The 14,073-nt window shown below is 37.6% G+C and overlaps 1 protein-coding gene across 1 annotated transcript in view; it reads right to left on the reverse strand.

Moving 5' to 3' along the window:
* Amun (protein amun) overlaps window positions 1–14,073 on the reverse strand; it is a 93,191-nt gene that overhangs the window by 4,235 nt on the left and 74,883 nt on the right. The window contains exon 5 of the mRNA XM_067149341.2: window positions 4,382–4,545. Coding sequence (XP_067005442.1) covers window positions 4,382–4,545 — 164 coding nt within the window. The remainder of the gene's footprint in view (window positions 1–4,381; window positions 4,546–14,073) is intronic.

Below are 14,073 nucleotides of genomic sequence, written 5' to 3' on the forward strand. Positions count from 1 at the left end.
ATTTCTTTTTTGTGATGTTTAGCCAAATTGTTCATAGTATATTCATTCCTGGATTTTCTGTTTTCCCGTGTTGTACGTTTTTTTTCGGTGGTCCCTCCAAAAACGGAGAATCGAAGTTCCACTGTAAACGAAACTGTAAAGAACCTTGGTCTCATTTTTGATAAGTACTTAAATTGGACGGAGCACACAACAAAAATTTGCCAAAGAGTATACTTTTCTTTGCACTCCCTTAAAATTTTACGGGATCCCCTTCCACTATATACGAGAAAGTTACTTGTTCAAAGCTTAATTCTACCAATCTTCGATTATGATGACATACAACCAACTAAACACCACACTCAACACTAAACTTCAGCGGGCCTATAATACATGCGTCCGTTTTGTATTAAATATGCTCAGGTATTGTCATATATCACCGTCTTGAACAGTTGTCGTGGTTATGTTGGTGGAGAGAAGAAACCTTCACTCTGTTTCGCTTGTTCACAACATTCTCCGTACAGATATGCCAGGTTATCTGAGAATGCATCTTAAATACTTGTCATCCCTAAACAGTATATCTACAAGGTCAGAAACTTCTTCCCTGCAGAGCTTCCCAATTTACCGCGCGACCGGTTATGGAAACTCATTCATACCTCCAGCCATACGTTCCTGGAATTCCCTTTCGGCTGTAATTAGAGACATACATAGTCGAAATGTATTTTCTTTAAAGATGTTATAAGTGGTATATAGACTTAAGAAATTAGTATTTAATGTTTTCTTTATAGTAACTCTCAGAAATTTACCTTTTGTTTATAACTATTATTAAAGTTCAAATTTTTAAATTTTTTATTCTTTTTTTTTTGCTAGTTGTTTTACGTCGCACCGACACAAATAGGTCTTGTGGCGACGATGGGATAGGAAAGGGCTAGGAGTTGGAAGGAAGCGGCCGTGGCCTTAATTAAGGCACAGCCCCAGCATTTGCCTGGTGTGAAAATGGGAAACCACGGAAAACCATTTTCAGGGCTGCCGACAGTGGGGTTCGAACCTACTATCTCCCGAATACGGGATACTGGCCGCACTTAAGCGACTGCAGCTATCGAGCTCGGTTAAGTTCAATTTTATAATTAATTAAACTTATATATAACTAGGTATCTTAACCCTCTACTGCATACTGTTGCCATTAGGCAACAAATAACTTTTCACCTGTATACATGGATAAATATTGTAGGCAGAGGTAGTTTTACGTCACACCTTCAACTGTACAATCAATTAAACATATATTCCAGTGATGCCTTTTTTTTTTTTTTTTTTTTTTTTTTTTTTTTTTTTTTTTTTTTTTTTTTTTTTTTTTTTACATAACTTAAGACAAAACAGCCCTACAACCAAAGGTACTCCTTCCACCCCGTCAACATCCACGCGTACCAACCACCGTTTATTTTACGTGGGCCCTCCCCATCATATTACCACAGGCTTCAGGAGTACCTCTGGCTCAACCTCAAAGACATTACCGACCTACGGTCGTGCAAGTATACTTGCGCCCTGCAATACGTACCCATGGCCAGTAGGCAGTAATGTTCGGTCTTTGAATGTTAAAAGCTTAGCGTAAAATCGTGAAAAATCGTATATATATTCCAATATGGCAATCCACATCACATACGAGTGTTAAGCTATTAGGCCCAGTCAAGAATTGCTGGTACATCTAAAACACTGAGCGTATGTTGAACATTAAAGCTTGAAATTTTCTTCATCAAACGGAAACGAAAAATAATTCATGCAGTAGAGGGTTAATACTCTGTACAATGTAGCACATATAAGATGGTTTGGCATAACAGCAGGCTTCATAGCCTGAGTCACGCCATATGAAATAAGTCAATAAATAAATAAAATAGATTCAGCATGGCACTCCACAGCAACCGAGCAGTAGGTCTTGGTGTTACACGATGATGAACAACCAGCAGGACACGGGAAGTTTTAAATACTCTTATGTTTTGTTTGTGATAACACTAAAATAGTTCAATTTTGCAGTTACTGCCCGGCTACTCATTCCTGCCACCCGGTTGGCGAAAATTTCTGGGGAGAACACTGTATACCAATTACAGAAGGTAAGCAAACTAAAGGATCCACGCTCAAAGCTAAAAGTGACGCTTGGCAGAAAATTTAGTGAATTCAATGTGCCTACTGATGTTAGGCAACGTACGATCAAGCAACTGAAACAACTGTATGAAAATCATTTCTTGTTTCTAACTCTTTCTGGAAAAGGCCTATTATATTCCAAATTTTCAAGATTCAGAAGTTCTGCATTTAATCCACCTGCCATATTATGAGTTAACAGAGAATTTAACCGATTAAACCTGGACAGTTAAGTTAACCGAAAGTTTAATAGATTGATAGTCTTAACCAATATTGATTAAATACAAATTTGGTTACGTTCACTGCTAAGTTATTTTAACATGCAGTTAAATGTTAAATGAGGTTGATTAAACTGGGCCTTGGTTTAGTCTTATGCCAATAGATGACATTAATGTGCAAGAAAATGGCAACCTCACCGCGTTGAATGAAAAGGATTTTATCGAGAAAGAACCAAGCATACGAAATTCCATCTCATCCAAATCATATCTCGCAGAAACACCTACAATGTAGCATCCAAGTAACATCTGTTAAAATATCATTCCTCAAACTCAGCACAAGACGTTTTATCTTGGGCTTGTATGTCTAACCCTTGTTCCATTTCTGTATGGGGTCAGGTATGAAGTGAGATGAATCTTCGTAGTGAGCTTTTATGACCGGATGCCCTTCCTAAAGTCAACCTCATCAGAGGAGTTAATGAGAGATGGTTGGCCATTTTCATTCTGTATTTGACATCTCTTCAACACGTACTATATGTACGGAACCCCCACCTAATAGATTGAAAGTTAATTTGATTATAATGCGGCTGTGAAAATTCAGTACTCATCGGCAAGGACTACAACAGGCAACTTGCACACATTCTTATAGTGTGATAGCAGTGGTGCCAGATCTGTAGCTTAGATCCTTTCCAACAGAAGAAACATGACAGGCCGCCATAGCTCAATTGGTAGAGCAAACAACGGAAAATCGGCAGGTTGTAGGTTCAGAAACCACTGGTGTTCGGTTGGCCATCTTTGTTATGCACTTGACATCTTTTCAGCAAGTACTATATGTACGGAACACGATCTAATAGGTTGAAAGTTAATTTAGATTACAATGCGGTCTTGAAAATACAATATTCACTGAAAAAGATGGCTTCAGATATCACAAAAAAAGAAAAAGTCTACAAGGTGTAAGGGGCAAGAAATTAAAGTTTTGTTAATGTAAAAGCAGGGAATGAATTGCAGTGTGAACACAGGGAAAAGCGAAGGGACCGAGAAAAAAGGTTGTAAATTGCACAGGTGCCAACCTTTGAAGTGGATTATCAGTAAACGGCCTCCGCCGCCGAGAAAATTCAAGTTAAGTCCAAGTTTGCTCCTTCCTTCTCGATAATGACACCCCTTTTGCCCTTCCCTCTAGCTATCTATTCAAAAGTATATCATATTACAGAATAACATTTGCACACAACCTGTTAGTTCTGTGATAAAACATTGCTTGTAGCTTGTTTCTCACGCAGCAGATGTTTTTCAATGTAGTTTTTCTTGAAGCATCCTTCCCACTGTGATGACATTTTCGTCTTTTGAACTATAAGCGATTCCAGTGCAGATATGCTTAATGTAGGCCTCACTTCTTTATCTTTCTGTCAACTGTCAGGTACACTTAACACAGCAAATACAACATTACTGAAGGATTTATAGCGGAGAAGAGCAGCACCTGAGCTCCTTCATTCACAATTAATTTTACAACACTTATTGGGTAGCGAAAGGAAGTCAAAATCGAATAAGTATCGTTTTACTTTACAAAGGTGAAAAATGAGATTATCCTATTCAATACATCATATATTCCGTCATTAGACGGAGCAAACAAATTCAAACATGTTTCGGCTTTGTTTGCTCCGTCTAATGATGGAATACATGATGTATTGAATAAGAGGATAATCTCATTTTTCGCCTTTGTAAAGTGAAAACCGTCAATACGGAATGATTCTAATATCTTGTACGTATCGTTGTCAACTCACAAAAATTGAAACGAGTATGATTTAGGAGAAAGGCTCAAAAGGATTGAACATTTTTCCTTCTTTTTTTCCATAGAAAATTATTTTTCCGTGATAATGTCAGCTTTTCCATAATAATTACGAACAATCCGTAATAGTTGGCACCTCTGAAATTGGGATAAAATGTAAATTTCAGGAACATACAAGCAGGGTTATATTGTATATTCCAATTACATTATTGCACGGAACAATTAATACACACTAGGAAGTCAAGAGACAGTTTCTATTAAGAAAAAGTTATACCTGGGTTTTTAAAACAGAGTCTCCATTCTTTTGCTCATGATGCGATGTCCCATTTTCAGCTGGGCTAGGGATACTGTCCAACAGCTCAGGTTTCATTTCTGAAGCAACATAGTGGGTCCACAGAGCAAGCTCAACCTGATGAGGACTCCATGTACCATTATTAGCTAGAAAATAACAATTAATGACAATAAAAACAACATAAAAGACATGTAAAGGAGATTACCATAAAATAAGACCCCCTCAGAATGTACTAAACTCAAACGACACACAATGCAATCGTGTCATAACCGCTATCTCATAATTGTTTGATCTTGCCTTACAGAAAGCTTATGTATGTAATGAAAAAGAATGAAATAGTGTACAAACATACTTCCAGAACACAAACCTTTTATACCTTCTTTCAAATTATTTCTACGAACTGCATTTACTAGTACACTATTTGCAGGAATGTATTGTCTGCAGTAAATTTTGATGTTTCGTATGTATTGTATATTTATTTATTTCCCTGATTTGTGAGTGATATTTGATTTCTACAACCATAATTACCATGATATTACCCCTTAAATACAAGTTGTGCATTCATATGATGTTTTGCTATATAATTCCTAACAAGTATCATACCAGTTGCCATGTAAGTTCATTTCTCAGCATAGTACATAGTACCATAGTACCAAAAAATGACTTAAATACCTAGAAAAAAGACAGAAGTATTAAATGATTATTTTCTTTTTTTTCCCATCTGTAGTTTACTACAGCAAGGGCTAGTCATGATACAATGAATACTGATATATGACATCATTCCCCACCCACATCTGGCCCTTTCCTGCAATCACAACTGCTGCTGTCTACACATACCCAATACCACATCAGCAGTAACACCACTCAGTCTTATCCCATAAACGGTCTTTGCCTTATGCTGTTCTTAGCCAGCTATTCCAATCATAAGCAGGGAATTCCTTAGCCTCCCTCTTCTTCCTTTCATTTACAATTCCACTGTTATTTATGGTATTAATTCTTTATTTACAAGTTTAATATGTTGAACCATCTCAGACTATTATTTCTGTTCAATCACTTAACCATTCTTAATGTTTTTCAAATGATTAAATTGCTTGAATTTTGCATTCCAGTCATTCAGCTTCTATTTTACTTCGGCCTCACTATCATCCTTTATTACATCATCATCATCATCTGCAAAAGCAAGAGATTTAAACTCAGAGCTATTGTTGAGTCTCTTAAATTCTTAAATCTTTCCAACATTTCATTCATAACAACGATGAATTAAAGTGGCAATAGTGCACTGCCTTGTTGTACACACTGCCTAGTCTCAAACCACTCCGAATATCTATCCCCTATGTCCTATTTGGACAACTCAGGCAATGTTCATACAGCATTTTGACCTTATTAATTAAAACACTTGGTATAGATCTATTCTCAAGGCCTTCCCAGATTTTTGTCTCTACACTGTCATAAGCCTTCTCAATATCTACCCTACTGGAAATATTTATTGCATCACCTGGAAAATAGCTGTATATTTCAACTTATTTTGATAAATCTCAGCACCGAGTTATTTCCATTTTTACCTAAAGTATGGATTTTCACAAAAACTTTGAGGGAATGTCACGTACATAAAAGTAGAGATATAATGATCATTTCTTTCATATAAAATTAATAGTAATTCCAAAATAAATTTTTGTTTTTGAAATTTTTAATTACATTTTTTCGTGAAATTCAATTAACATGTTAATGTGAATTCAAATTAGGTAGATAATACTTCTTTTAAAAGCACTGCGTATTGATTTTTCTGTACATAATTTACATAAGGAGATATATCGTACTAAGCTTGTGTAATTTTTACGTTCTAAAATTTTGGACTTAAAAATCCCTGCTACTTGAAAATATTCTGCAATGAAAAAATCCATACGCAGGTTTCTTAATACAGCTGTGATACATATGCCATACACATTTTGTTACATTTGGCAGAATATTATGGGAGAAATATGGGATTTAAATATAAAATTACAATTGTCAAACAGAACATTATTACAGTGATAAATTGTTTGAATTCAGCAGAATAACTTCGTAGCAAGAAAAAAGAAACTCAATCCTTTCAATTTCAAACATTAAAAAAATTTCAACAAAATGACCAATATCGATTTTTACCTCCGGAGTGTCGCCTTAATATGGGAAACCCGAGAAATACCTGGTGCCTTTAAAAATATGAAGAGTCCACTGCAAAAATGATGGATGTCACTTTTTCATCGAAAATGAGCTGAGGGTGCCATTATATTCTTTATATGGCATAGAATATGTGGTTAAAAGGCGAAGTTAAAATCGCGAATAATGCAGGAGATATGAGGAAAAGAAAATTTGGTAGTAAACACTGCAAGAATGCTGGATGTCATTAGTATACAATGCAAGAATGATGGTAGTCATTGTGTTCCCGTGATTCATGGATGCCAAATCTCTCTACTAATGATGTTTATTACAGGAGACAGTTGTCATTGTATTCCTTCAACATCCATGTTTTATCAACATCTGAATCGTTTTTCTACTGCTACCCTGAGACTGTAGGAGGGAAAGGTTCTGATGAGGTTGTGTCAATGCTCCATAACTTCATTTTTACAAAACTTGATACTACGGTTAAACACCTGGAAATATTTTGTGACTCATGCGGTGGGCAGAATAAGAACTACACAGTGTTCAGGTTTTTACATTATGTAGTATCAGTTGCAAAAAGACTGGAAACACTCAAAGTCACTTTCCCAACACGGGGACATTCTTACCTCGAATGTGATTGTAACATGCCCCTAATAAACACAAAATCATACGCAGAATTGCCAGAAGACTGGATTCACATGTTTCAATCTGCCCGAGTGAAACCATCGCCTTTTCAAGTTATCGATGTAGACCAGGCACTCCTGCGAAACTGGACCTCTTTTTTGCAGCTTATGTTAAAAAAAGAAATGTCCCTTTCCCTCAAGACCTATCCGGCAGATACTGTTTGAAGCAGGTCACACTCGCCTAGTATGGCACAGATCTACCTTCAACGGTGTCTGGGAATCAAGTGTCGTAAGCTCTGTCCATCCCACAAGGAGCCAAGAAGTTGCAGCAGGCGAATTTCTCCTTCCAGGCCTCCTTTATAAAGAACAGCGACAAATTTCTCAGGAGAAATACAGATACCTGTTACATTTAGCTCAATTCTGTGGTTCAAAAGCCAAGATTTCATCATCTCACTGCCACATGACTGAGTTCAAAAAGACTTTATACCATGCGATCTTTTTATTATCATTGTCCAAGAATAGAACATGGCCTTATAAAAGCTAATTCATTTATTGTAAACTTGCCAACTAATTTAACACCATTAAATTACTCATAAAAATGTGATAAGAGTGACGAATGGACATTACTTCTTCAATGAGATGGGACATTCAGCGTTTTTGTGCTTTTCATTCTGCACTTAATCTAAAAATATCACTCTAGGTAAGGTTCAGTTTTACTGGACTCATTGTCTACCCAGTTAATGAATGAGATGGGTTAAATAGTTAACCATTAAAATACCTGTGACTGGAATTATGAGTCTTTGCTTTCATATTTTCATTTTCTGTGAAATGACATCCATCAATTTTGCAGTGGACTTTTCATATCAGAATCGTTAATCTTTTCAAAAAAGGTGATCGGAGTGTTTGTGGCAACTATCAGGGTATATTATTGGTATCTATAGCAGGTAAAATTCTTGCTAGAATTTTGCTCAATTGCCTGCAGACTATTTCCGAGAGGATCCTACCTGACTCGCAGTGCAGTTTTCGAACGTCAAGAGGCACAACAGATATGATCTTCTGTGCAATGCAAATCTAGGAAAAATGCAGAGACCAACAGACTCCTTTATACGTAGTGTTCTCTGACCTGGAAAAGGCTTTCAACTCAGTCCTGAGACCATTTAAGTGGACAGTACTGAAACACTTTGTCTGTCCACAGCATTTTGTAGATTTGGTCAAGGCTCTTCATGATAACACTTCTGGGCAAAACATCCATCAAAATATTATCTCTGATCCATTTCCAATCACTCATGAGTTGAAACAAGGATGTGCGCTTGCTCCAACACTCTTTGCTCTTTATCTAGCTGTATGTTATATGAAACATCTACAGACAAGCAACGCGTAAATGTCAGATATTGCTTAGATGGGAGACTGGTCAATCTGGCTGGAGACTTCGCTCCCACAAGCTCACTAAGATTTCCACCATTATGGAATTGCAATATGCAGATAATGCTACTGCACCTGCTCTCACACCTGAGGAGCTACAACAGTCAGTTGTTTGAAGAGTGCTTGTGATCATTTTGGTCTCTCCATTGATGTTCATAAAACCAAAGTACTCGCACAGCCTACACCTGGGATGAGCCTCCCAACTTTCAATATCTCCAATGTGGATACTCCCTTCCTTTGTAAAGTCTACTGGAGCAGCTCGACCACTTTCTATATTTAGGAAGTATTCTCTCAACAAATGCTAACTGTTCACAAGATGTGGATAGGAGAATTGGTGCTGCCCACTCAGCATTTGGACGTTTATCTCGCCATGTCTTCATGAATAAGATCATAATTTACCATGCTGTTGTCATATAAACACTGCTTTATGGTTGTGAACCTTGGACCCTCTACCATCAGGATATCAAAAAGCTAGAGTGCTTCTATTTGCAAGAACTCAGATCCATCTTGAACATCAAATGGGAGGACCGTGTCACCAAACTTAAAGTTCTTGAGAAAGCACATGCTATAAGCATTGAGGCTACTATCATTGACTGTCTCAGATGGACAGAGTACATCTGTTGCATGAGTGAAACCAGGCTTCCTTGTCAACTCTTGTAGGATGAACTCTGCTCTGGTACAAGACTTCATGGAGCCCCTTTGAGGCATTTTGAGGATCAGCTAAAGCATACTATGAAAAGAGCTGGAATTAACACTCATCCTGGGACACACTTGCTGAGAATCTTACACTTTACCACCACACTGTTTCTACACAAGTTACACTGAAGAGGAACCATGACAACGTGAAGAGGATAAATGACAAGCACGGAAGCTCCATCAAGCTCAGTCTCGCCTTCCTCCAGCCATTCCATATGATCTGTGTGGATGTATGCTTCTTGCCAAGACTGGGCTAATAAGTCCTATGAAACATATTCACAAAGTATTATGAGTGTGAAAATGTAAACTGCTGAGGAATATGTTTACTTGGATAGAAGTTGCAGCCAATGATGAGGCAGTTAAGAACAAATAGACAGACTTAACATTGCATTAATATATGCAAATATAATACGACACAATTAAAGTAGCACACAAATGCACTTGTCAAACAACCTGCTGATTTAAAAAAAATCCAACATGATTCTGTGTTAACTTTCGCAATGAAATTTGCTGTGGTCATTAAGTGTAATGCTGATTGATGTTTTTAGAGAAAATGCATTAATAAAGAGACTGAACCTAGAACAGAGTGCAAGAAAGAAAATTAGGGATTTTCTCCTTTGACCATACTGAAATTGACATTTTTTAGTCTACTGTTTACAATGGAGATGTCCGCACTGACCAAGAATTGAACAAGTGCTTTCCATGTAGTAATGACTTTTAGGACTTAGCGTGCTTGTATATGTGTATTTTTAACTTTTGGTTTACTTTTATTATGGGCATAAAGAAAAACAATTGCAAATATTGGCGGTTTCATTTGAAAATTGGGATCTTTAAGCTCAGATGATTGACACTTTTGTTGATTTTCTGATTTCTCCTACCTTGTATGTAAACTACTGTACCTGAAATCTTGTTCCGTCACTGAGCAAGCTGTTTTGTTAATGTTTTCCATTTTTTTAAAAAGGGAGAAAAGAAATATAACTTTAATTTCAAAGCTTTTAATTAATCTTTGATTGTAGTAGATAGACCCATTCATGCCAGCACCTTCTTTTACCTCTGTCAACCACGGAAACTCCGTAACAGTACCAAAAGTTCCACGACGGAAAAAATAAAAATAACAGGAAAATTTGCTGCATTTATGGATATCTACATGAGTGGCGGTAATGTGTTTTATTAACATAATGTTTTATTTCGTACGTTCGCTGTCTCCATTTCTTTTTATTAACGCATACCCTAGTACCAGTACGTCCTGTTAGGCGTCCCTGAAAATCATTTAAAGTACGTGGTGACACAAAATCATTAGTATTTGTTAACCGAACTCGACAGCTGCAGTCGCTTCACTGCGGCCAGTATCCAGTATTTGGGAGATAGTAGGTTCGAAACCCACTGTCGGCAGCCCTGAAGATGGTTTTCCGTGGTTTCCCATTTTCACACAAGGCAAATGCTGGGGCTGTACCTAAATTAAGGCCATGGCCGCTTCCTTCCCACTCCTAGCCCTTTCCTATCCCATCGTCGCCCTAAGACCTATCTGTGTCGGTGCAACGTAAAGCCAATAGAAAAAAAATTTATTTGTTAGGTACGCTGGTGAGTAAAACAATCGTTATAAATGGATAGCTTTCATCACCTTTTAAACTTCTTTCCAAAATATACCTTTATTGGTCCGAGATATGAAATATTAAACGATCACTTTCTTAATGATCTCGCTTGCTATACAAATAGCAACAACCGTGAATGTTTCTCACTCGTTTCCTCATCCCAAGGTGGTGCAGCTCATTTAGACACACTCCCAGTGGAGGGGAGTTACATGTACTGTTTTTACCGCATATCAACCTTCCTGCTATTCGTAAATCTCTGGCAGTATGCTACCGGAAATCAAACTCAGACTCCCAAGAACGGGAGCTAATACTGCTAACCATTACGCAAAACGTTAAAATTGCATAATTGAAAAAGAGGTTCAACCTATTCAATACATAAGAGAAAGAAATGTAGTGATTACATTCTTATTTAATAGTAATTACAATTGGGACCGGTTTCGACCATAGTCCAGGTCATCGTCAGCCGATCAAAACATAAAAAACATGAAAAACAATGCACATGAAAAAGAAAAGGATTAAGTGAACTCTGGATCGGTATAAGAGGCAATATAAAATGATGATGGGGGTAGAAACTGTGAGTCACCTAAAAGAAAACAGTGCGTAATTTTATGAATGGTGGTACGGCACACGCAATGATAGGTAAAGTCTCACAATGTTTATGAACAGCGGAGAACGGTCAAATGGGTCAGTTTTTACACACCGTCAGGCACAAAGTCACAACACTATCGAACAATATATGAAGATCTTTCAATATGTTGAAGTCGAAGACGAATAGATTTATAGAAGCAAACTGCCAGTTCCCGCTGATCAGCGCGGCACACTCAAGGTCATGCGCTGTAGTCTCGAACGCCTAAGTAGAATGGAGAATATCTTGAAGATCCAGTATTTGCCTCGGTTGCGGGAAATTAAGTACGTATAGATACATACAACGCAATTCAGTATAATTGAATGAGTAATTGTGTTACTGCTAAATAATAATAATAATCGTATGGCCTCAGCTACCGTGTGCAGACATTTCAATTTGACGCCATCTGGCTGTCTGCTTGTCAATTTCGACGTTCCGTTTTACCCTAGGCCCCCACTAGATGGCAGACCGAGTAAACCGAAACTCTCTTGGGCGTCTATGGCTGAGATTTAATGAATTTTGTCGGGTAAACACCAAATGTGTCACCAGAGATCTTTTACATGCCGACATTGTACGACATGGAGTGTCGAATGGACTTTTTTCCGCCCTTCAAAAATCCGACTACCTCTGCCGGATTTGAACCCGCTATCTTGGGATCCGGAGGCCGACACTCTACCGCTGATCCACAGAGGCTGCTGAATTCTTGGAAAACAGTTGACTTGAAAAAACAATTGTAAAGAGAAAAAAATATAGTAAAGAGCGCAATATCGGAAAAACAAATGAAAACATATATGCACAGTGCGCTATTTTTAAAATGAAAAAATTCAGGTCATGATTGAAGTAGTCGAAGTCGGCGCAAGACAAGAGTTAAAATTTGAATGAGGAGAACCGAAATGAAGGTGGTAGTTTTTTTTTTAGAAAAGGTAGAATAAATTAATAGAGGAAGAGGGATAGTGAAATAAGAGAAGAATAAAAGAAATTGAAGTTAAATGGTGTTGAGGAAGGATAAGATAGGGAAATGAAGGAGGGGTAGTTTAGGGTGGGGTAGGAGGGTGGGTTATTGGAGGTAGAAAATGTGGGTAGGAACTTTGTAAGGCATGGAAAATAAAATTGGGTTTTTGGAATTTGGAATTTTTGAGAAGAAGAATTAGGAAGTCGAAAAGGATGTTGGGTTTTTCAGAAATGTCGTTTAGATTGAAATTAGGGTTGAAGTACTGGTCAAGGTGGATAAAGCAATTTTCAGTAATGTTTAAGAGAGGGCCTTTGTTAATGATTTTAAGTATTTTCATGTCATTGTCAATATTGGTGAAACTATGCTTGGAGTCTTCTATGTGTTGTCCTATGGCGGAGAATCTGTTGTAATTAATGGCGTTGATATGTTCGGAGTATCTGATATTGAAGTTGCGGCTGGTTTGTCCGATGTAGGAGGAATTGCAGTTGTTGCATTTGAATCTGTATACACCAGATTTAGAAAAAGCATTAGACTTATTTAGAGTTAGAGTTGTGTAAAATATCAAGATTTCTATTGTTAGTTCTAAAAGAAATTTTCATGTTATGTTTTTTAAAAATATTAGTTATTTTATAAGCATCCTGGGTGAAAGTGAAGGTGGAAAAAGCAGTTGGTTTTATTGTGTCTTTAGATAAAGTGGTTTTTGGACGGTGTTTGAATTTCTTGATGATGCGGTTTATGAAGGAGTTGTTAAAGCCATTGAATTTAGCGATGGTGTTTAATTTGTTATTTAGATCTTTTTTTAGACATAGGGGTGTTGGAAGGCACGAAAAATGAAGTTGTTATAAGTAGCACATTTATGGGCTTGAGGGTGTGAAGAACCTTGTCGTATTGTGGTTGCTGTTTGGGTAGGTTTTCTGAAAATTTTGTAAGATAAAGAAGAAGGATGTCTAGTGATAGTTAGGTCTAGAAAATTAAGAGTTTGGTTGTGTTCTGATTCGAGGGTGAATTTAATGTTAGAGTCTAAGTTGTTGAGATGAAGTGTAAACCATTACGCTGCCGGACATTATTAACTGCAAAATACAGACATATAACAGGACTGATGCATGCTTGCAATGCGCGTCGGACACGAAGCTATTTGTGCGACATCATTAGAGCTGCAGTAGCCCCACGCTACAGAGGCGGACATTTCTTAACTACGACACACAGATGTACTGCATGACATTGACGTGTTTTCATTGCGTAGGTCGTACGGACGAAACTATTCACAAATTTGTGCGATGTCATCAGATCTGTAATAAGACTTCTACCCGCTCTGAAGCAGAATCATTGTTCTCTTTTTTTTTTTTTGCTAGTTGTTTTACGTCGCACCGACACAGACAGGTCTTACGGCGACGATGGGACAGGAAAGGGCTAGGAGTGGGAAGGAAGCGGCCGTGGCCTTAATAAGGTACAGCCCCAGCATTTGCCTGGTGTGAAAATGGGAAACCACGGAAAACCATTTTCAGGGCTGCCGACAGTGGGATTCGAACCTACTATCTCCCGAATACTGGATACTGGCCGCACTTAAGCGACTGCAGCTGTCGAGCTTGGTGAATCATTGTTCTTCTCTGATGAATTACGTTGGG

The sequence above is a fragment of the Anabrus simplex genome, chromosome 6 (assembly GCF_040414725.1).
Source record: "Anabrus simplex isolate iqAnaSimp1 chromosome 6, ASM4041472v1, whole genome shotgun sequence".
Taxonomy (NCBI): Eukaryota; Metazoa; Arthropoda; class Insecta; order Orthoptera; family Tettigoniidae; genus Anabrus; species Anabrus simplex.